The sequence below is a fragment of the Rhinatrema bivittatum genome, chromosome 3 (genome assembly GCF_901001135.1).
Source record: "Rhinatrema bivittatum chromosome 3, aRhiBiv1.1, whole genome shotgun sequence".
Classification (NCBI taxonomy): Eukaryota; Metazoa; Chordata; class Amphibia; order Gymnophiona; family Rhinatrematidae; genus Rhinatrema; species Rhinatrema bivittatum.
The window spans coordinates 252,130,019-252,153,414 of record NC_042617.1 but is presented as its reverse complement, the minus strand read 5'-3'; the positions used below and the strand labels follow the sequence as shown (position 1 = coordinate 252,153,414).

General features: G+C 45.0%; 1 protein-coding gene across 2 annotated transcripts in view; it reads right to left on the bottom strand.

Moving 5' to 3' along the window:
* Positions 1–1,048: 1,048 nt before the first annotated feature.
* DZANK1 (double zinc ribbon and ankyrin repeat domains 1) overlaps positions 1,049–23,396 on the bottom strand; it is a 304,940-nt gene continuing 282,592 nt past the window's right edge. For both annotated transcript variants that reach the window (XM_029594465.1, XM_029594464.1), the window contains 2 exons: positions 17,533–17,607; positions 1,049–2,648 (listed from right to left, as the gene is read on the bottom strand). In XM_029594465.1, the coding sequence (XP_029450325.1) occupies positions 2,483–2,648; positions 17,533–17,607 (241 nt within the window). In that variant the 3' untranslated portion in view covers positions 1,049–2,482. The remainder of the gene's footprint in view (positions 2,649–17,532; positions 17,608–23,396) is intronic.

Below are 23,396 nucleotides of genomic sequence, written 5' to 3'. Positions count from 1 at the left end.
TCTTCTCGCATATCCGACATCATAGACATTAATTCCTTTTTGTTTGATTTCATATCCTTCCGAAGCTCACTAAGCCATTGTTGAAATTCATCTCTAGTTAGTAACTCCGTTGCAATCACTCCAACAATGCTGGAGGGGGTAATGGCAGCCTCCTCAAGCGAGACTAAACACGAGTGTTCTCCGTCCTCACTAGGCCCCTCATCTGTAAGTACATTTTTAGAATACGAATATTGCTTAAAGTCCAGATCTTTTTTCTTTTGGGCCATTTAGATGTTGTTAATTGAAGTCACAGGTCCTTTTTCACTAGCAAGATCTTTATAAATGGCTCGGGGATTCCAGGAGCTCGAGTTCATGTGTTCACCTTGCTATGCGGTGCTAGTGCCCCCCCCCCTATTTTGAATTTTAAAGAACAACAGTGGATCATTAAATTAAATATGATTACTCCATTCAGAATGAATGAGGCCATTGACTGGTATACGTTGATCTGATTTCATCCCTTCAATTGGTCAAAAAGGGGAAGATTTTTGGTTGGCTTTCTCTTGAAGTATCCTATCTGGATTGACACTTTTTTGTAATAAAACATTAGAGTGCTTTTTGATGCTGCAGATACCATGTTTACAAGCAGAAAAGAAGTGGAACTTGTGAGGCAGAAATATTTGATGCCCATGATGAAAAACCTATGGGGTAGATTTTAAAAAAACACGCGTGCTACCCGGTGCGCACACACGGACGCGCAATTTTATAACAAGCTCGGTCCGGTGTGTGCATGTTATAAAATCGGGGGTGGCGCGCGTAAGGGGGGTAGAATTTGGCAATGTTTGTGCAGTGACGCATCGCGGCCATCCCCAGTTCCCTCCCAGTCCTCTCCAATTAAGGAGTGGACTGGGAGGGAACTTTCCTACCCTATACCCTATCCCTCCCCTCTCCCCACCCTCTAAACCCCCCTTTTTTTTTTAACCTTTTAATTGGCAAGTTACTTCAGGGCCCGACCTGAAGTAACCTGCACGTGCCGACAGCCGGGACAGCGAGGAATGGCGTGTCCCAGCCCGCTCTGCCCCTGGGACCGCCCCTTCACACAGGCCTGGCTCTTGTGCGCATAACAGGGGTTACGTGCGCGGCAGGGCTTTCTTCTAAAATGCACATAGCGCATGCAAGGCCTGGCCACGCGCGTAACCCCTGTTTTTTTTACACACGTTGGGGGGGGGGGGGGGGTTGTTTTAAAATCCGGCCGTAAATGTGTAGTGCATCGGGCGTTTTGTTCGGCTAAACATCTGTAATTCCTGTTATCACCTCTACTCTGAAAAGAGAGAAGAAAAGTGGATGTATTTCGTCAGCATTATTGCAAAGGTAAGTGATCGTTTTTTTATGGACTTGATTGATACATTACAATAATGGAAAAAGAAAATAATAAACACTTTGATTTACACACACATAATTATTTTTGGTGTTGTGGGCAATTTTTGAGACCTATGATTATGAAAAATAGGAGAAAGTAATTACGCTGGATGTTCCAGCCATGTTGTATGAAACTGTCCTTTAGCGAACTCATATACCCCATTATGATGGTCTCTTTATAGGCTCTTTTACTCTTGGGTTTTTTTTTTTTGCTTGTATTGATTTCACCTGGTTAATCTTACTGGAAATATTTTGGAGTTGAGTGAGGCAGTAGCAAGTTTCCTGTTATATTGCATTGTTCCCATCCTACAATCCAGGAACACTGTACAGCCCTGAAATAATCTGCCTACTATTCTCAGGCCATCAGCTGGTGCCAGAAGGACAATAAAGTTGTCTGAGTATACTTCAGAAGATTAAGCTATCCACCATGTAAATGTCCCACTTTACAGATTGAATATTTTTATAGTGAACATGTGACATTTAGTCCTTTTTAGCTGCCAAATATTTTATTGTGACTCAGATCCCAGAAAAATACATGTAGTGCTGCTACTTGTATTTCTATTAAATTTATTTTTACTAACACCAATTGTGCTTGTCCTTTTCATATGGATATCAGTGCTAGGTTTCAGGACCCCGCCCTTTTGTAATTGCACTGTTCTCGTTCTTTGTAACTATTATTCTTAAGCTAGGATTTCATTGATTTTCTAAAGTATTCTTTTCCTCACATGTTCTATTTAAATACACTTTATGTGAATACATAACAAAACACTGTACACTGATTTATTGCAGTAGATAGAATAAAAAATAGTTTTAACACAGTGAAAACTGACAATCTGACCTGCAGTATGCTAAAAGTATAGCTCTTTCAGACCAGAGATCTAGTTTTATATTAAAGTTCCAGACAGGAGCCTAATTGTTGCATACTCCTGCAAATTGAACTGGTACTTGGATAATTATTGGCCAGTAATCAGTTAGCAAACATGAATTACAATCTCTAGATTAGAATCTGAAGAAAAGTATATAGACACACATTCTATTTCTCATGGGCATACAGCCGGTACAGATATTTAAGAGTAGGAATTTGCAGTCAGAAGCCATCGAGGCTGACGTTCTTGGGCTTGGTAATTTTGTCCAGTATACCCTGTCCAAGCTTAGCAGCAAATAGTGAGACCACTTGGTCATTTCCAGTCTTCAGGGCACAATCATATGCTGTCAACCCTTTGTTGTTCTTCTTCTTAATGCTCGCATTGCATCTGTAAGCACAAAATAAGATACGGGAGGGGGAAAGAGGAATTGTATTCAGACGACAACCAACACAGGTCCTGACTTTTACAGTTTAGGGTACTGATGCGCAGATATAAGGAAAAAAGCACAGGACTGCTTCTATGGCTAAGTTCATAAGCAAAGCACATCAAGCAGTACTGTCTGAATTTCAAGAAAACTCATCACCCAGTAAAAATGTTGCTAGCAGTAAATTTTTGATGGGTTATCATAAGGCCTAGGGATAACTGCATGGAGCAGCAGTTGCTATCCTTTAAAGAAACATGGGCGTAACCTGTCTGATGCTGCAGATACTACCATAAGAAGCTTGCTGGGCAGACTAGATGGACCATTTGGTTCGTTTTTGCCATCTTTACTATGTTATTGCATTTAACTTCAAGTTCCACTTTTCAATCAGCAGACATACAAATTTAAAGCAATAGTTGTGAAAAGAATAAAATATGCCCTATTACCAACGGGTAATCGTAGACAACGAACTATCCTTCAAGAACCACATCACAACCAAAATCAAAGAGGGATATAAAAAACTCCTAACCCTAAGACGTCTAAAACCTTTTCTAACCCCAGATGAATTCAGAACCGTAATTCAACTGCTCATTTTCTCTAACATCAACTACTGCAACTCCTTACTACTCGGTCTACCATTCTTCAACCTCGGACCACTCCAAATCCCACAAAACACCTCAGCTAGACTCCTAACAGGCACAAAGAAACGAGAAAATATAACACCCATTCTTGTATCCCTACACTGGCTACCAGTGAAATACTGGATAGAATTCAAAACCCTGACCATCACACACAAACTAATACATAAAGACCAAACAAACTGGTCAACCACAAACATCATGCCTCACACGCCTCCTCGAAATCTTCGATCAAACAACAAGGACCTCCTGAAAATATCCTCAGTCCGAATGGCACAACTCACAACCCAAGAAAGAGCTTTCTCCCTCGCCAGCCCCAAATTATGGAGCACTCTCCAGACTAACCTAAGAATGCAACTCAACTTAAAAACATTCAAAAAAGATTTTAAAACATGGCTGTTCATCAAAGTCTACAAAGACAACCATGGACAACCAACAACCTCCACGCAACAAACCACAAAACCGGAATTAAACATGCTCGGTTCCCAGAGACAACATAACATGAACACCTAACATCAACACTAAGAACATAATTTTTCCCATTGATTGTTAACAGAGAAGGGCTACCAAAATGATAAGGGGAATGGAACAGCTCCCCTATGAGGAAAGACTAAAGAGGTTAGGACTTTTCAGCTTGGAGAAGAGAAGGCTGAGGGGGATATGATAGAGGTGTTTAAAATCATGAGAGGTCTAGAACGGGTAGATGTGAATCTGTTATTTACTCTTTCGGATAATAGAAAGACTAGAGGGCACTCCATGAAGTTAACATGCGGCACATTTAAAACTAATCGGACAAAGTTCTTTTTTACTCAATGCACAATTAAACTCTGGAATTTGTTGCCAGAGGATGTGGTTAGTGCAGTTAGTATAGCTGTGTTTAAAAATGGATTGGATAAGTTCTTGGAGAAGAAGTCATTACCTGCTATTAATTAAGTTGACTTAGAAAATAGCCACTGCTATTACTAGCAATGGTAACATGGAATAGACTTAGTTTTTAGATACTTGCCAGGTTCTTATGGCCTGGATTGGCCACTGTTGGAAACAGGATACTGGGCTTGATGGACCCTTGTTCTGACCCAGTATGGCATGTTCTTATGTTACAGGAAAATTAGTTCTTACCTGTTAATTTTCGTTCCTGTAGTACCATGGATCAGTCCAGACCATGGTTTGAACCTCCTGTCCAGCAGGTGGAAACAGACTAAAACTGAAAGGGTATCCTATATGAGGACAGAGCCTACCCTGTAGCCCTTCAGTATAACTATTGTAAAAGCAGAGAACTAAACATCATGGAACAAGCAAGTAACAGAAGAACTCGAGCAAACAACAAGAGAACTCTGAAAATTGGAAACAAGAGAAACAGCTAATGAACTCAAGAAGTTGGCTTGAACATTCTTGTTGCCCGCAATGTGAGACGCTGCGAGGCAGTCCAGGTGTTGCTCTGCCCACGCGAGGAGTCGACTTGCTTAGAGGGCCACCAGCCGACTCCTGGTGCCCCCCGGCGATTGATGTATGCCACTGTGGTAGAGTTGTCTGAGAGCACCCGGACTGCTCGTCGCCGAAGGAGTGGGAGGAACGCCTTGAACGCCAGGCAAACTGCACAAGTCTCCAGGCGGTTGATGTGCCAGCAAGACTGAGTTGGGGACCAGTGCCCCTGCATGGTCTGGGACTGACAAACTGCACCCCAACCGGAAAGGCTGGCATCCGTCGTGACTACCATCCACTGTGGGGTCCGAAGGGACATTCCTCGAAGGAGGTGCTTGAGAGAAAGCCACCATTGTAAGTTGCTGATGATAGAGACGGAAAGCGGGAGCTGCATCTGAAACTGTTCCAATACCAGCTGCCAATGGGTCAGCAAAGCCCTCTGAAATGGACGCACATGTGCAAACGCCCATGGAACCAGGTTAATCGTGGAAGCCATGGTCCCCAGGACCTGCAGATAATCCCACGCCGTGGGAAGAGGCAGGGAGAGGAAGTTCTGAACATGATCCATCAGCTTGAAAGCTCTCGAGTCCGGCAGAAAAACCTTGCCGATGCGGGTATTGAAGCGAGCCCCTAGAAACTCCAAGACCTGGGTCGGGTGGAGATTGCTCTTGGAAAAATTGATGATCCATCCCAGGGACGAGAGAAGAGAAAGTACTCTGTCCACCACCTGATGACATATGGTTTCCGACTTGGCTCGGATTAACCAATCGTCCAAGTATGGGTGAACCAGCACCCCATCCTTCCGAAGGGTCGCCGCTACCACCACCTTGGTAAATGTGCGTGGTGCCGTGGCGAGACCGAAGGGCAGGGCCCGGAACGTGAAGTGTTGACCCAGGATGTGGAATCGGAGAAATCTCTGATGTTTGGCATGGATTGGTATGTGGAGGTAAGCCTCCGTCAGATCGAGGGAGGCCAAAAATTCTCCAGGATGGACCGCCGCTATCACTGCCCGAAGGGTTTCCATCTGGAAATGGGGCACCCTGAGGGCCCGGTTGACCCTCTTGAGATCCAGGATGGGACGGAAAGAGTTGTCCTTCTTCGGGACCACGAAATAGATAGAATATTGGCCTGCTCCCTGTTCTGCCACCGGAACTGGGATGATGGCCCCCAGTCTCTGGAGCCTGGTAAGAGTCTGAGTCACAGCGGGCCGCTTCCGGTGGCCACACGCAGAGACCATGTATAAGTCCGGGAAGTCGCGAGCAAACTCTAAGGTGTAGCCTTTGTCTATGGTTTCGAGGACCCACTGGTCCGACGTGATTTTGGGAACGGAGGGATGGACCGGCGGATTTCTCATTGGGAGGTGGGCGTGGGCCGATGTCCTCGAAAGGGCTGGGGCCATGACTGGGACCTAGAGGAGGTTTCCCTAGAGAAGGCGCCTCTCGCTCTCGGTTGATATCTACGTTGGCCCCTGAAGTGGGTACGAGTTCAGAAAAAGGATCTAGCTAGTTTCGGGTGGTCCTCAAGCAACTTATGAACCTTGTTTTCCTCCAAGGACTTAATAAGCTGCTCCAGGTCCTCCCCAAAAAGCAACTTACTTTTGAAAGGGAGAGTACCCCAGCTGTGCCTTGGAAGATGAAATCAGCTGCCCAGTGGCGAGCCAGAGGAACCATCTGGCCGAGACCGCCGAAGCCCATCGCCTTAGCCTGCACGTGGGACAAATCGTATAGGGCATTTGCCCCATAAGCTTATAGCGCCTTCTAACCTGTCGGCCCTGCTCTGCCTCTGCAGGCGGGAGGTCTTGGGTGCTGCGTAATTGTTGGACCCACCTAAGACTTGCCTGCTGCCATGAGACTGCTGCAAATCGACGTCCGAAACACCCAAGGCCAGGATTTCAAAAATGCGCTTGAGATGGGATTCCAGCTTACGATCTTGGACATCTCTCAAGGCTGTAAGCCCAAAACCACCGGGATGGTGGTATGTTTAGTGACCGCCGTCACAGAAGAGTCCACCTTAGACATCTTCAATAAATCTAAACACTCCTCCGGGGATGGGGATAAAGCTTTCCGTGGCCCTCCTGACCCGAAGACCCGACTCGGGGCCCTGCCATTCCCTCAGGAGCATTAGTTTGTGCATAGGATGGAAAGGAAAAGAGCACGGCAGAGCCCCGAGCCCCAACCAGGACCGGGGTCCAAGGAAGCCGGCGTTGAGCGCCGAAAACTCGTCCACAGGGGGACAGTCAATCCCCAATTCTTGAGAGATGAAGGAAGAAGCGGCTCCAGTTCCTCCCTATGAAAGAAGCGGAGGACCCGGGGGTCGTCCCCCTCCAGGGGGAGAGGGACATCAGCCGAGTCCGGATCCGGGGGGGGTCTTGGGAAAGCAGGGGGGGGGATCCGGTGGGGGGATGGAGGGGGGAGTGGCCCCCGGAACCAAACGGACCCGCATCACCCCCAGTAGGGGGGGTCAGGAGGGGGATCTGCCTCCTCTTGTAAACTTGCAAGTAAGATTTGTGCAATAAAAGCACAAAATCAGTTGAAAAAACGGGATCTAAGGTCCCCAGGGGTTGTCAGGACCTGCAAATCGGGGGGGGGAGGGGGGCGTGTTTAAAAAAATATCGGGTCCTGTGGCTCAGGCTGCTCTGAAAATGAAGCAGCAGAAAAACCTAAAATTTTCGCCGTTCCCGCGGTTTGACGGCCCGGGAACGGCGTGGCCAAACGTTTAGAAGGTGTGGATGGGGGTTCCTTAAGGCATCGGGACATCTGTTTATGCAAGATATGGATGTTGTATATTTGATACTTATGTATTATGAATGTACTTATGTGATCCGCCTTGGACAAATTTTAAATTTGGAAGTCGCGGAATATAACTATTTTAAAATAAATAACCATCAGCAGCTTAGCAGAGGGGACTGGGTTTCCTTGCAGTTTTTCCCCAAGTAAAACTGTAAAAATATCAAAATTGGCATTTGGTACACCGCAATGGTTTAGAGATGTGTGGCATGGTAAAAGTTGCAGCAGAGATGCGAAGAAAAGCTGACGAATTTAGTCTGTTGGTGTAATGAAATGAAGAGAAGTTGTGTGTTTGAAAAGGAAAACAACGAAAGTGTATTTAAGTATTAGCTGGGGAGAATTGGAATACATCGCATTGCCCAGGAACCAGTGGAGCTGCGGACAGTTTGAAATGAATGATGTTTTGAGAAGTAACTGAAAATAGGGAAGGCTTGGCAAAAAAACAGTAAGATCAAAAAATATTGGGATGAAAATCGGTATGTGGAGACAAGATGAATATTTATCTGGGAAGATTACATGGTGAAGTACTTGACGACAATAGTGAAGTCTCAAGATGAGAAGAACTAGAGTGTTATGGACAATATCAGAAAAAACACAATATGACATTCAAATAATGAATATAATAATGTTCGAACGTTTGTAAGAAACTTGAGGAAAGTATTGTTAATAATTTAATAAGGTGACCCTGAAGCTGTAAGCTCTGTATTGGAATATCTGCATTAACCCCTGAGGAAGCTCTGAGAGAGCGAAATGATTAGGATCCTATATTGTTGGGTATTGGGTACGTATTTTAATATAATGTGAATGTGTAATGGGGGATAATTAGGGGTTATAACAATTTGGTGGTGTATTATTTAATATATATGAAAAAAACTTTTGTACAAGATGGAGTATAATAAAAGATTGGAATAATACAAAATAGTTCCTTTATGTGGTTAGAATTTTTTTTCATGAGCCTAAGCAGAAATTATGCACATTTAATTCTGGAATTAAATATGCATAATTTCCACTTTATGTGCAAAAAGATTTACATGCATAAAATCTGAAAAGGGTTGGATGTGTTACTCTGACATAGAGGCCCACTCATATTTAGTGCAGTTATATCGCCTATCACTACAGTGAGAATTTTGTTTTACCACTGTCTATTATTTCACTTTTTATATAGAGCCCTGCCAATTCCTGTTTCATTTCCTTGCTAGTCTGGGTCATTGGGCACTTTCCCTGCCCTCAAGCTCCCAGACCAAACACCAAAATCTCACTTTTCAGAGGAGTTCAGATAGGTACGACCTTCTGGCCATCTTCTCTTGCTCTCCCCAGATGCTTCCTTAGTCTATTCTGATAAACCAAGAGAAACTAGCAGGAAAATATAATTACCAGCAGTGTGCTAAAAAACCCCAAACTATTATTTACAAATTCTCAATTGCACCAGAAGGTGGATAGGTCGATATAGGTTTCTTTTACTAGTCTTGAACCACAAGGTCTTACCAAATTAGTATACTGGATGAAAGATAGTGCAGGCTGCATAACCTGTCATCTGCAGGAATTGTTGATGTCCACCTTTCTATTTTGTAATACAGAAGTTCTCAACTTGTCATTGGAGATCCCCCAACTAGTTTGGTTTTCAGGCTATCTACAATGAATATGCATGAGCTTTATTTGCATGCACTAACTCCATAGTATGTAAATATATCTTATGCATATTCATTAAGGATATCCTGAAATATTTGGCTCTGATTCTGGCAACCCTTTCTTTCTTCAACCAAACAAGCAGTTGCTTGGATTAAAAAATAAAAGGGGGGGGGGGAAGGAACAAGATGACAGATGCCTAGTGAGTGGCTCCTCACCATTTTTGTCCCCTACCTTTTGATTATTTCCTCTGGTTGAATTTATGTTCAAATGGAAGGGTAAGGCTTGTGTCTGTCAGCCTTTGTTCACCCCACAACAGGTAGGGCTATTGACTGCTTCTTGATGCAGACCGCAGCACCAGAAACTTTGTTTAGTGTCAGCAGCGAAGAAAGAGAGGCATCACAGTCCCTCGAGCCAGAGATGATGACAACCCATGTATTTAGGAAAGGCCCAGTGGATCTAGCAACATTTTTGTTGCGGAGCCTCCCAGGTCACTTTCTGATGACGCTAGAGCACTGATGGGGCTCTTGATTTGGAATGCTAGAGATGCCACTGGAGGCAGAAGACTTGAGTCAGCAGTTATTATTGGACATCTGGTTCCAGCAAAGGTAAGAGGAATGATGGTGGTTATGATAATTTCTGGAATAAATGCTGAGGGGAACAAGCGCAGCAAGGTTAGCTGAACCAGGGCAGTTCAATTTCACCTATTGCTAACTAAACCTAAGACTGGGACACTGGGATTCCATTGCTGGTTTGAATGAGTCTTTGGTGGCACCAATTTAATAACATTTCGACATATGTACAAAACTCTGAGGTTATAAATATCAAATTTGGAAGTTTACGTGGAAGAAAATAATAATTGTCTGGATTCAACAGAAGAGAAAATGAAGAAGAAATTACTTACCTGATAATTTTGTTTTCCTTAGTGTAAACAGATGGACTCAGGACCATTGGTTTATGCTCCCCTGCCAGCAGATGGAGACTGAGTAAGCTGATGTCACAGTATATATAAATAACCCTGCATTGACCCCAGCCTGCCAGTATTCTTTCCAAAAGCAACTGTGGACAGATTAGCAAAAATCTTGATTAAAAACAGGTAACCAGAACTGTACTCAACCAATCATAAACACTGAACTCACAATAGATTCTAGGTACCCCAAGCTAGGGACTGGATGAACACTTACCAGTATTCCCTTGGGATCCAGAGCCCCACAGAGAGACACTGTGTGGCAGCTGAGGGTGGGAAGCTGAGTCCATCTGTCTACACTAACAAAATGAAATTATCAGGTCAGTAATTTCTCCATTTCCCTAGCATGTAGACAGAAGGACTCAGGATGAGGTGGGTTGTACCCAAAGCTACTCTCCAACAGGGTGGGAGGTGCCCGTGGTCCAGTCAACATCACACGTGCAAAGGCTGCATCCTCCCGGGCCTGCACATCCAGACGATTAAAACCTGGAAAGTGTGTAAGGAGGACCATGTCGAGGCTCGGCAGATATCGATGGGAGACAACAGACTATCCTCCTCCCATGACACAGCCTGAGCCCTAGTGGAATGAGCCCTAACGAGTAGGCAATGGCTTTCCAACATCCACATACATGGTTGTGACAACCTCCTTAATCCAGTGAGCTATGGTAGCCTGCGAATCCAAAGCACCCTGCTTACCTCCCGCCACAGAGAACAAACAGTCTGTTGAAAGACTCAGAGACCTCACGATACTACATGACAAGATGCTTAACATCCAAGGAGCACAAAAGGCGAAAACTCCTCCACATTCCTGACCTTATCCAGGGATGGCAATGAGATGGACTGATTCAAATAAACAGTCTCGAGGTTACCTTGGGCAAGAAGGAAGGAAGCGTATGCAGCTGCAATGCTCATGGAGTCACCCAAATGAAATGCCTGCAGCTTAGAATTCCGACGCGCAGAAACATATAGCCACCAGGAACACAGTCTTCAAAGTCAGCAACTGTAAGGAAAGGCTATGATGTAGTCGGGAACGAAGGGACCGCCAAAAGGTCCAGCACCAAATTAAGACTCCACAATGGAAACACCGATAACCTCAAGGGAGGCCTAAGGTGTTTCACTCCCTTCAAAAAAATAGGCCACATCAGGATGAGATAACAAGGAAACACCATTAACCAGGTCTCTGAAACAGGCAAGAGCCGCAACCTGCACCTTCAAGGATTAAGGGCCAAGCCTTTATTTAATCCATCATGCAAAAAGATCCAGAATGAGATGGATCTTAAGAGACCGAGGAAAAGAATGTCCCACTCCTCACACCAGGCCTCAAAAACTCTCCAAACCTGCATATAAGACAAGGAAGTGGAGAATTTAAGAGCGCGGAGTAAGGTGCAATCACCGCAGAGGATAACCATGCTTTAAAAGGCAAGCCCTCTTATGGTTTATAAGACAGAATCGAGTTGAGACCTTATGAAGAAGTGGTCCCTGCTGAAGCAAATCATTGTGAGGTGAAGATGAAGGGATGCCTCCAACAGGAGATGTCGCAAAATCCGCATATCACGGACGCCTGGGTCAGTCGGCGTCACCAGAGTACTAGCCCCACTGTGGTCTTCGATCTTGCGAAATGATCCTGCCCAGCAAGGGCCACAGAAGGAAAAGATTTAAAGCAATCTGTCTTCCAGCCAGACCTTTATGAAGCGTCTATTCCCAGGGACCACAGATCTCTCCTGTGACTGTAGAGAGCGAGGAACCTTCACATTTGAAAAGCTGCCAGCAGGTCTAAGAACAGAAGGCTCCAGCGATCCACAATCAGCTGAAATACCTCGGCTGACAACACCTACTCTCCTGGGTTCAGATTCTCTCTGCTGAGAAAGTCCGCTCTTACATTACCTTTTCCTGCAATGTGAGAGGCCGAGATAATCTGCAGATGATCTTCCGCCCATTCCAACAGCTGGTCTAATTTCCTGGCTCTTGGTTTCCTCCCTGGCAATTGATATAGGCCACTGTTGTGTTTGTCCGACATCACGTGAACTGCTTGATTCTGCAGCCTGTGATTGAACTGCAAGCATGCTAGCAGGACCACCTGGGCCTCCAGGCGATTGATTTTCCAATGGGACTCTTCGGCATTCCAGTGCCCCTGGGCTGTTAACTCCGGACAGTGAGCCTCCCAACCATGGAGACTTGCATTTGTCGTGAGTACCAACTAGGCCAGAGGGGACAAGGGCAACTCCCTTCTCAGATGATCCTCCTGCAATCACCACTGGAAGAGGGAGCAGATTTCCATCAGCAAGTGGAGCCGAAGTGCATAATCCTGAGACTGCAGGTTCCAACAAAATAGCAGAGAGCACTGTAGAGGACACATATGCGCCCATTGGGTGTATGATGTTCATCATGCACTTGAGACATCAATCTCTGGATCTGAACTTCTGGTAGGAAAACTCTGTCCTGTCCCATGTTGAATCAGATCCCCAGACACTCCAACAACTGAGATGGTTGAAGATTGCTCTTGGTCAGGTTTACCACCCACTTAGCTGCAATAAGGAGATCACTTTGTGTGTCACCAGGCAGCTCTCTTCCTGACATTTGACTTGAATCAGCCAGTTGTCCAAATATGGGTACACCTGGATTCCTTCTTTTTGCAAGGCCGCTGCTACCATCACCATAATCTTGGAAAATGTTCTGGGAGTGGTGACGAGACCAGAAGGCAGTGCCTGAAATTGATACTGGCGCTCCAACACCGCAAAGCATAGAAAGCGTTGGTGTTCCAATCAGATGGGAATATGAAGGTAAGCTTCTGACAGATCCAAGTAAGTCAGGAAATTCCCCCGACTGCACCACCATTATTACAGAGCTTAAGGTTTCCATTCGAAAATGAGTCATCTTCAAGTGACAGTTGACCTTCTTGAGATCCAAGATGGGACAAAAGGAGCTCTTCTTCTTGGGCACAGCAAAATAAATGGAATATTGCCCCATACTTGCTTGAGACGTGGGCACCAGAACCACAGGCCTCAGTCTGAGGAGTCTTTGAAGCGTGAACTCCACTGCTTGCTTCTTCTGTGGGGAGTGGCAAAGGACACCATGAACAAGTCCCAAGAATACTGTGAAATTCCAGTGCATACCCTTTGTGTATCACTCCAGGGACCCACTGGTCCAATGTGATCTCGACCCACCTCCGATAAAGAGAGAGAGATGTCCCCCTATTCCTGTTCCAGAAGGTGAGTCGACAAAACTTCATTGGGACGCTTGGGAAGGTCCACCACCTCAGCCGCTCCTCTCTTGGGCTGCCAGGGACAAAAGGACTGAGACCTACTGAAAGGCCAAGTCCACTGAAAGGTCGTCCCTCTGTAGGGATGAAAACGCACTGGAACCCCAGAAATGACCTCTCATACCAAAGGAGCGCTTGTAACTGTTTCTTAACCTCTGGCAACCGAGGCACTGGAGACTTGCCCATCTTACTGGCCAGTTTTCTCCAACTCGCTCTCAAACAAGAGTGAGCCTAAAGCGCATCTTGGTAAGATTGGCTTTTTGGGAGCTGTGTCAGCTGACCAAATTCGCAACCAGAGTTGATGCCTGGCTGCTATCACCGAAGACACTTCTCTGGCCAAGGTCCGGACAAAAATCACAGCCTGCGTCTGCTAAAAAGGTGGGAGCAGGCTCCTTAACTGCTCTGGAATTCCCTCCAGGACTCATTAATCCCCTGAGAGAGAAGTAGACAAGATCTTGCCACTAGGGCGCAAACAAAAAGCAATCTGTAAATTCATTGCCACTGCCTCAAAGGCTTGTTTAAGAATAGCCTCAATCCTTCTATCATGTATATCCTTCAAGGCCGCCTCCTCTCTCTACGGGGATAGTCGTCCGCTAAACACAGCATATACCAGAGCATCCACTTGGAAAAATGCAAACGCTCTTTCATAGCCAGATCCAGGGGGTACAGGCCTTCAAATGTCCGACCCCCTTTAAAATTTGCCTCTGGGGCTTCCCATTCCAGAAAAATCAATTCCTGGACGGCATCTATCACCGGGTAAAAACAAGAGGCTTTACGTAAGGAAATCAAAATGGGATTCATCCTCAGCTCTGACATAGTATCTGAACCAGGAATACCCAGCTGTTTCAAATTCTGGGAAATCAGGGCCGGCAGTTCATCTCTATGCAGAACCGCAACATGGTTCAATACGGTTCCAGCTCTGGAGGAATTTCCCCATCTTCCAGGGAATCAGGATCAACCTCATCATCAGTGCCATCTGGATTCCTGTCAGGAATGCCCGCAGGGAGCCGGGGGCGAGCCTCAGTGCTTAAGCATAGGACTGGAAGAGGGAGGAGCCACTGGCTGAGGGTCCGACCGGACAGAAATGGGGGAAGCTGAGGACTGCGCCTGAAGAAAGGCTTGTATGCCTTGAAGAAATTCCACCCAAGAAAAACAGTCAGGTCCAGGCCAAGCCCAGAAGGAACTGGAGCTGGTCCCATAGAACTGCCTTTGCCAGCGGAGAAGCCAGTCAAGGGAGAACCAAGATCTGGTGTCCCCCCAGTCAAAACCATGGGAAGAGCCAGGCTTGGCAAAATCTGAGGAAGACAACTCTCCCTGAGCATCTGAGCAGCGCTGACACAGGTTAGAAGCCAGGTCAGGCTGAGAAGCCCTAATATGACAGGCACCACAAATAGGAAGATGCTTAGGCTTCTTGCTTACTGGCGCCATCGCTGCGGTAAATATGTGTTGGAACGGCTCACACTCTAAAATGAAATGCGCCAGAAAAAAAAAGTGCCTAGAAGAAAGTGTGGAAAGGCACATGTTCAACCTGTGCGCCGAGTTAAGCACATAAAAAAAAAATCTGTGCGCATAAAAAGCGTGCCCAAAAACTGAGCATACAAAGTGCACACTGGCAGCCTATGGAGGGCAGCAGAACACGCATGAAAATGGACACCTTGGCCCACCACGCGGCGTGCAAGAAAAAAGTCCAAGTATGGGGCCTAGCCCGGCGGAGGCCGCTCAACCCTCCAGGCTGCCCAATTCCCCAAACCCAACGGAAGCGGGAACGAACGTCGGCATGGCGTGCCGAGAACAGAGACCAGAAGAAGTCCTGAAACCCCCTCTGTCTCTGATTCGGGTAAAACTTTCTCCTTTTTTTTTAAATCTTTCTTGAACTCAGCGCTTACCGACTGAGTACAGAGACTGTCTCTGGTGATGGAGAGAGGGCATCTGCTGTCACTGCTGCACTCGGCTTCCTGCACACACTGCCTTTCAGCTTGAACTAGCAGCTAAGTCCACACCGGGAAACCCAGCTACCAGACCAAGACATACCTCTGAAGGACCACAGAAATCACCGCAGGAATTCTAAACTGGGGGAGGGAATTTTAGGTGTCACCGCAAGAGAGCGAGGCTTTCTTTTCCTCAATTTAGAATTTCAAAATTTCTCCTTTCAAAAAGCTCAAAGCAATACCCATAGGGAGATACACATCCACCATTTGCTGGAGACGGAGAATACTGGCGGGCTGGGGTAACTGCAGAATTATGTATACTGTGACATCAGCTTGCTATGTCTCCATCTGCTGGCAGGGGAGCATAAACCCACTGGTCCTGTCTACACACTAGGAAATAAATGGTTGAGGACTTGATAAAAAATAATGTTCTATTGCACAATAGAATTGAGAGATTAGAAAATGCAATTAGATGCCATACATTGAGGTTCATAGATTTTCCTAAGTTGATTACAGTTCTTTCATTAGAATTCTTCAGAAGGCATATATGTGAGATTTTGAAAATACCAGAACAGTCCCTTATGCCTATGGCTAGAACTTATTACATCCCCCCTTTCCTTAAGAAGAGGGAAGATCAGGAACAATGACTGAATTCATAGATTGCTTTTGATTTTTTAAAATCTTACACAGGTATTGGAGGGGGATGAAGAAGAAACCTGTTCCTGTGAGAGCAAGGATGGCAGCTGGTGGGATTGTGGCACAAGTGTTCCATGATCCCGGGGCCAGATCAGCCTTTTCTAATGTACTAAGTTAGGTTTGGGATGAAAAGGAAAGGAATGGAGAGGAAGATTTAATATTTTGCCCAACAGGGAGGGGGAGAGGCTGGCACTAACACTTCAGGCTTTCGCTTTTAAATTATACTTGGGGGGAGTAGATGGAGCTTAGCCCAATAGGGCAAATTTTTAACATTTTGGCTGGGGAATCTGGCTGCAGGCCCATTTGAAAATTAAAAAAAAATATGTATGGCCACTTAAAAGGGCGTATTATTTTGAATATAGTCAGTCAAACTTAAAGTTATATGGCTATGCATGTCCAGATAATGTTTACTAACTGGCTATACTCAAATACAGCTAGTTAGGTTTAAAAGTTATCTGGCCAAAGTTAGCCAGAACTTTAATCATCAATATTCAACTAAAGACCATCACCCCCCCACACCCCTTGTATGGCCACTGCCTTCCCAGGCATCCAAATCCCCCCTAAATCTCAACCCCCAAACAGAAACCATAATCCCGGTTGATGCCATCTTTCAAAATGGTGCAGAAGTGCAGTTTCTTTTCACAAGGAATGATGGAAAACTGAAGCAGCTGGCATGAAACACATGTAATGCAAACACTATCTGCCTTCTCACAACAGCTTTTAGACCTCATTAAATAAGCACAAACCTAAAATCTCTATCCTTCACATCCCTACCATTAATAAAACTGTTACTAAGCTTTTGCAAGCCTTGTGCTTGATATTGTCCCATCTACAGTATGCTTCCTTCAATCATTACTTTTTAAAGGGAATGAGCATACAGTTTTTCATCAGCCCAAATTTAAATAATTTCATTACAGAATACACAAGGTATTAGGGCGTTCTGTACATCAGGGAAGGCTGTATACCCACAGTCCATTTTTTATTTTTCAAAAGTGCTTTGTGCAACTTGCTGAAACTTGTGCAATTTACTGAAAAATATAAAACAAAAACAACTTCATAAATATATATTGGCCTTCCCAGCAGATACACTTGACAGAAATCTGTGAGATCAAGCACCTGATGTTTTGGCATTTTCATCCTTGCTTTTGGAGTTAAATCATGTTCTCAACCTTAATTGCTCCTTTGTAAATCAAGCTAATATTTTTTTGCAGATTGTGGTAAATATGTATTGCATATAATATTATTATGTATAGAATAGTGAGCTCCCAGAATTGCATGAATAGAGCGACTGGAGGCTTTGTCTTGTGTTTGTGTACTGCTAATGCAATATTTGAGTAAAATAAAATGTGATGGAATACAGACTGTATTCTTGATTGCTTATCTTGTTACTTGGTATACGTTCTTGGTTTAAATCTTGTATTATATCTTTATCAATAAAAATAACAAATGTATATACCACCCCACTGTAACAATGCAGAGTGCTTCATACTTTACAGATGAAGTTTAAGATGATCACAGATGTTCTTACCCCAATAAGACTTCAGTGCACCTCTTGCCCTCTATTCCCAGCATGGCTGCCTCATGAAGAGCTGTATTATTGTGCCTATCAATAAAAATAGAAACAAAAGGAACATTGTATTCAGTCTACCAAATTAAAAGCAAAGTTGTTTGTTTGGAATTGAGTATCTTTACTTCATTAGAGTTATGCTAAACTCCCTGCACATCCAAATGGCAGTTAGTGCTGGATCTTTAAAGTTAAAATTTGCTTTGCTTTGCTTCTGTCTACCACATTCATTTTGGGTAGACCTATCATGTTTGAGCTTCATTCAACAGATACAATGTGCAGTAAAGAACAATAAATAGAAACAAGTCATGGGGTACACTGGTTGATTCTTCAAAGCTTCCCCCACAGGTATACATAAACCCTGAAAATTTCCCCCACCAGTATTCCCCACCCACTATCCCCATCCCAGTTATCCTAGCATGTCCCAGCAGACCTCCAACAACCCAATAAGAATGAGACAATCTAGTAATCATTTAAAATAAAGCTATGTGCTCGGTGCGGCAATGACTGAATATAGGCATCCCAGACAAGTAAAACAGGTTTAGATTTACGAGTTGCATCTAACTGTTCCGCATACTTTTCGTTAACACACAAAAGATGTATTTGATTCCACCAATATGTAAACTTTGGTGGAGCCTTGCCCACCCAATAGTAAAGAATAGATTTCTTCGCAGGCAACAAGAACTTCCCAATCCAAAGCTGTTTAAACCTCCGTCCCAGTGCTATACTTCGCAACTGGTCAAAAAGAAGAATAAGAGTATGGAAAAGTAACTGAACACCAACAACCTGATATATATATATTGAAGTATCACTTCCAAAACGATACAGTCCTTGAACACCCCCCCAAACGAATGTCCCAGAGTGCCAGGCATCTGATTGCATTTCTCAGAGGTTGGGAAAGTGGCAAGCTTCATATGAAAAGCCTGCATCTGCGAATAATAGTACCGCATCAGAATTTATACTGGGTCTCCCTGAGATCCTGACTGCTAGTAAAAGATGATATGCATTTAAAACATAATGCACATTGGGAAGCGTTCAGGTCCAAAAGGAGCTGCTCTTTCCAGCTAGATAGTAGGGACCCAAAATCCAGGGATGGCTTTAAATCAGAAAGATGCCTATAAAAGTAAGAAATGGGGGTCATGTGATGTGTTCAATTAGGGCAGACGAGTTTCCCTTTTCATCCAAAAGTTGCAAAGCCATCCTTGCACCAACAGATTCAACATTCAACCTATTTTACGATCTTATGTCAATTGACAAATACAAGTACAAATCTCCAGGATCCATGGTCTTAAAAAGTGGAAAAAAGGAGAAGGAAAATCTGAGGCTTACACAGGAAAAGATGCCTGCAGAAGGATGAAATCCACAAAAGGTCTCTGCTTCCCAGATCTCTCTGGAGGCCCTTACAGAGAAAGTGGTCGCTGTTTTAGATGGTAAATTTACTAACCTCTCATCACAATTAGCAGCGCTCCAGAACTCACTAGCAGAAGAAGGTAGGATCAGTACTCTGGAAGATGATGCTAACTCCACAAAAAGGCAAATTTCTACTTTAGGAAAGCAGGTTAAAGCGCAGGCTGAAAAACTGCAGAACTAGAAAATAGATCCCACCGCAATAACATGAGGTTCACAGGCCTTCCAAGTCGATCCAGGACAATAAACTTGCTGACTTCCTAGAAAAATGGATCCCAGAGGCACTTGAAGTACCATCTCTCTCATCCTCTCTACAGATTGAAAGAGCCCGTCTCTTGGGAACCAAAAGGAGCAAAGACACCAGACCTTGAATTGTAATTGCTAAAATCTTTAATTGGTCTCATAAACAGGATCTAATGAGGGCATATAGATCACATCGAGACCTGAAATACCAAGAAGCAACTGTCCGATTATTCCAAGATTATTCAGCACATGTTGTGCAGAGCCGCAAAATATTCACTGCGGTCTGCTCAGCTCTCACCTCGAAGCTTTATTTGCTTCACAGTTTCCAGCTAAGTTGAGGATCTGGCACTCTAATTAAACCCATCTTTTGATGACCTGGCCCAGGCTAAGACATATATTATATATATTATATATATAAAAAATATAATATATTATTATATATTTTAATATATTTAATATATTTTTTTCTACTTAAAGACCCTCGCTGAATGGCCTATGGTCAGTAATTCCATGTGCAATAAAGTTATTTGATTTTCACCATGCAAAACTTTAACGTTGAGATCCCACGAGAAACTGCTAGTATGTGCGACATGACGTTAACAAGATGCTGCAAAAAGTTTTACACCATTTGAAACCGGTCGACGTACAAGGACTATGGCGTCATAACAATCGTAATGTTTCTGAGCCGCGTGAACTTTCTCCCAGTTCGAGATCTCAACAACACCACTATCAGAAGCCGATACTTTTCTAAGACCACACTCCACGAAGTCCGACACAGCCAGGAACATTGGAAAGGCAGGTCAGAATCAATCCATTTAAGATCCATCTCTTCAGCATAAGGTGCGCCTCAAAAACCTTCCTTGGGAAACAAAGGATTTTCTTTAATTAACTGGGAGGCGCGAGAGCAGAGTTGTGCCGGAGACGACTCTTGGAACTCACATTCCTAATAAGTTCCAGCAGGGACTCGGCAGTACTGACTTTTGGTCTCCCTTTTCCCCTTTCTTTTTTATTTCTATTTGCTGGGGCTTATTTCTTTCCAGGCAGTGATTGTTAAGTAAGCATATCCTCAGTGGAAGGTTCTATAACACTGCAAGGGGGGGGAGGAAGAGGATCCTTTTTCATAGGCTTAAATATCTTTCATCAGGGTGAGATGGTGCCCGCACATCCCACAAATTTGACTCCACTTGCTGTGTATTTCGGCGATAACAAGCGGGATGTTGTCAATAGGGGAGGTGGGGGAGGGGGGATTTTGAATTTCTGTAAGATTTTATCAAGGGACAGACATAAATTGCAGTTGTTATGCTTCCAAGGGTGTCAGAAACTATGTTTATCAAAGTATCACACTGATCTTATCCTGAGTCTAAGCTGGGGGGCTCAGGAACACTACTACTACATCACTTGTCCATGCCTATCCAACACACCTCACAGGTTTCATGAGTGACCAAATACGTATAGTCTCCTTTAATGTAGAGATTACTTACCTGATAATCTCGTTTTCCTTAGTGTATGCAGATGGACTCAAAACAAGTGGGTATAATGTGCTCGTGCTAGCAGTTGGAGACGGATCTGACGTCAGCACGGGTACATATACCCCACAAGGAATGGAGCAATTCAGTAATGTTCCTTGCAAAGCTGTAGCTGACCGATCGATTGAATGAACAGGAATTACCCTGACCGATTGAATAGTAGCTGGAGACCGCCAGTGTTCTCAACCGGAAGGCTTCGACACCCAGCAGGGTGGATGGCCTATTATAAGAAAAACATGGCTTACCGTGAGTTGGTGAATCCCCATGTATGCTGGCAGCCGGGCGGGATGCTGAGTCCATCTGCATACACTAAGGAAAACGAGATTATCAGGTATCTCTACATTTCCTAGCATGTAGCAGATGGACTCAAAACAAGTGGGATGTACAAAAGCTACTCCCGGACTGGGCGGGAGGCTGCCCGAGGACCGTTTAGGATCACCCTCGCGAATGCTGTAATCCTCCCTGGCCTGGACGTCCAGACGGTAGAATCTGGGAGGTATGGGAGGGAGGACCACGTCGCCGCTTTACATATCTCTGCAGGCGACAGCATCCTAGTTTCTGCCCAAGAGGCTGCTTGCGCTCTGGTAGAGTGAGCCTTGACCCGTAGAGGCGGTGGTTTCCTCCCTGCTTCTACGTAGGCTGCCTTAATACTTCTTTGATCCAGCGGGCGATGGTCGCCCGTGAGGCCGCTTCCCTTGCTTCTTTCCCGCTGTGTAGGACAAACAGGTGGTCCGTCTTTCGTACTGCTTCTGACATTTCCAGGTATCTGGACAGCAACCTGCCGATGTCGAGATGGCGCAGTATTCGACCTTCTTCCGACTTCTTCAAACCTTCCATGGTTGGCAAGGATATGGTTTGGTTGAGGTGAAAGTGTGAGACTACTTTGGGTAAGAAGGAAGGAACCGTGCGAAGATGGATAGCCTTGGAGTGATTCTGAGAAATTTAGTCGTTAGAATTTGGAAACACGCTCAGCGAAGCGTGAGGTAGCTCCAAACTGCTTTGGAGATGGAAATTACTGAATTGCTACACTTCCTGTGGGGGTATATGTACCCGTGCTGACGTCAGATCTGTCTCCAACTGCTAGCACGAGCACACTATACCCACTTGTTTTGAGTCCATCTGCTACACGCTAGGAAATGTTAATGGACTAGGCTCTCCCATCAAGAGAACCAAAATCTTGCAGCTTCTTAAGAGGCATAAAGCGAAGATTGCTTGTTTGCAAGAAACCCATCTATCAGAGACTGAGCATAAAAAACTTCAAAAAGATCGAGTGGGTTCCTGCTTCTATCAAAGGTTTAGGTAAAAAAAACGGGAGTAGCTATTCTTTTTCATAAGTCTATTCAGTTTCAATTATCTCAAGATCTTACTGCGTCTTTGAATAAAAATGTTGAAAAGGAAAATTAGTTTCTTACCTGATAATTTTCGTTCCTGTAGTACCAAGGATCAGTCCAGGACACCTGGGTTGTGACTCCGCACCAGTAGATGGAGACAGAGCAAGATCTGTCGGACTTGGCTACATATAGCCACGTGCCTCACACAGCCCCTCAGTCTTATGTAATGTCAAAGTAGAAAAACCCTGAACAAACTAGCTAAATAACTAACATCAACGGGGAGCCATTCAAAAACCCCCCAACTGGAACAGGACCCCCAAACCAAGGGAGCGAAACCAAGAATCAGAAAAGATAGCCAAACTGCGAGCGGACTCTCCGTTACTTCAGAGCAGCAATTATGGGCAGGATCCTGGACTGATCCTTGGTACTACAGGAACGAAAATTATCAGGTAAGAAACTAATTTTCCTTTCCCTGTACGTACCAGGATCAGTCCAGGACACCTGGGATGTACCAGAGCCAAATTACCGAGGGTGGGAAGCAGAGAGTCCCGCTCGGAGAACCCTCTCTCCAAAACCCCCTGAATCGGCCACCCCGAACATCCAACCGGTAATGTCTAACAAAAGTATGCAGAGACTTCCAAGTCGCCACTCTGCAAATTTCCTGAGGAGGACACCTGAGAAGATTCCGCCCAAGAAGCAGCATGCGAACGCGTCGAGTGAGCCCTGAGACCGATCGGAATAGGCTTCCCCCGTACCACGTACGCTGAGCCGATGGCCTCCTTAAGCCACCGGGCGATTGTTGCCCTGGAGGCCTGGGTCCCCCTTCTTCGGACCGGAGAACAGAACAAAAAGATGATCCGACAACCGGAAAGGGTTAGTGACTTCCAGGTAATGGAGGAGGACTCTCCTCACATCTAGCTTCCGTAATTCCTTCCATTTCGGATCCGAGTAATCCCCACTCGTGAACGTGGATGCGGACATAAGCCAAAGACGTAGACTGCTTCCTGGACCTTAACAACGTGGTCACCACCGCATCCGAATAGCCTTTTTCTCTTCAGGCGCTGCCTCTCAAAAGCCATGCTGCGAGACAAAAGTGATCCGCATCCTCCAAACAAACGTGGACCTGACGGAGAAAGCCCCGCAAACCCCTGGAGGCGAAGGGGAAGCATCCACCGACAGCTGAACGAGATCCGCAAACCACGGGCGCCGTGGCCTCTCCGGTGCTACCATGATCACGCTGGATGGGTGCAACTCTATGTGCTGTAGGATCTTGCCTATCATCGGCCACGGAGGGAACACGTACAGTAACACGTTCGTCGGC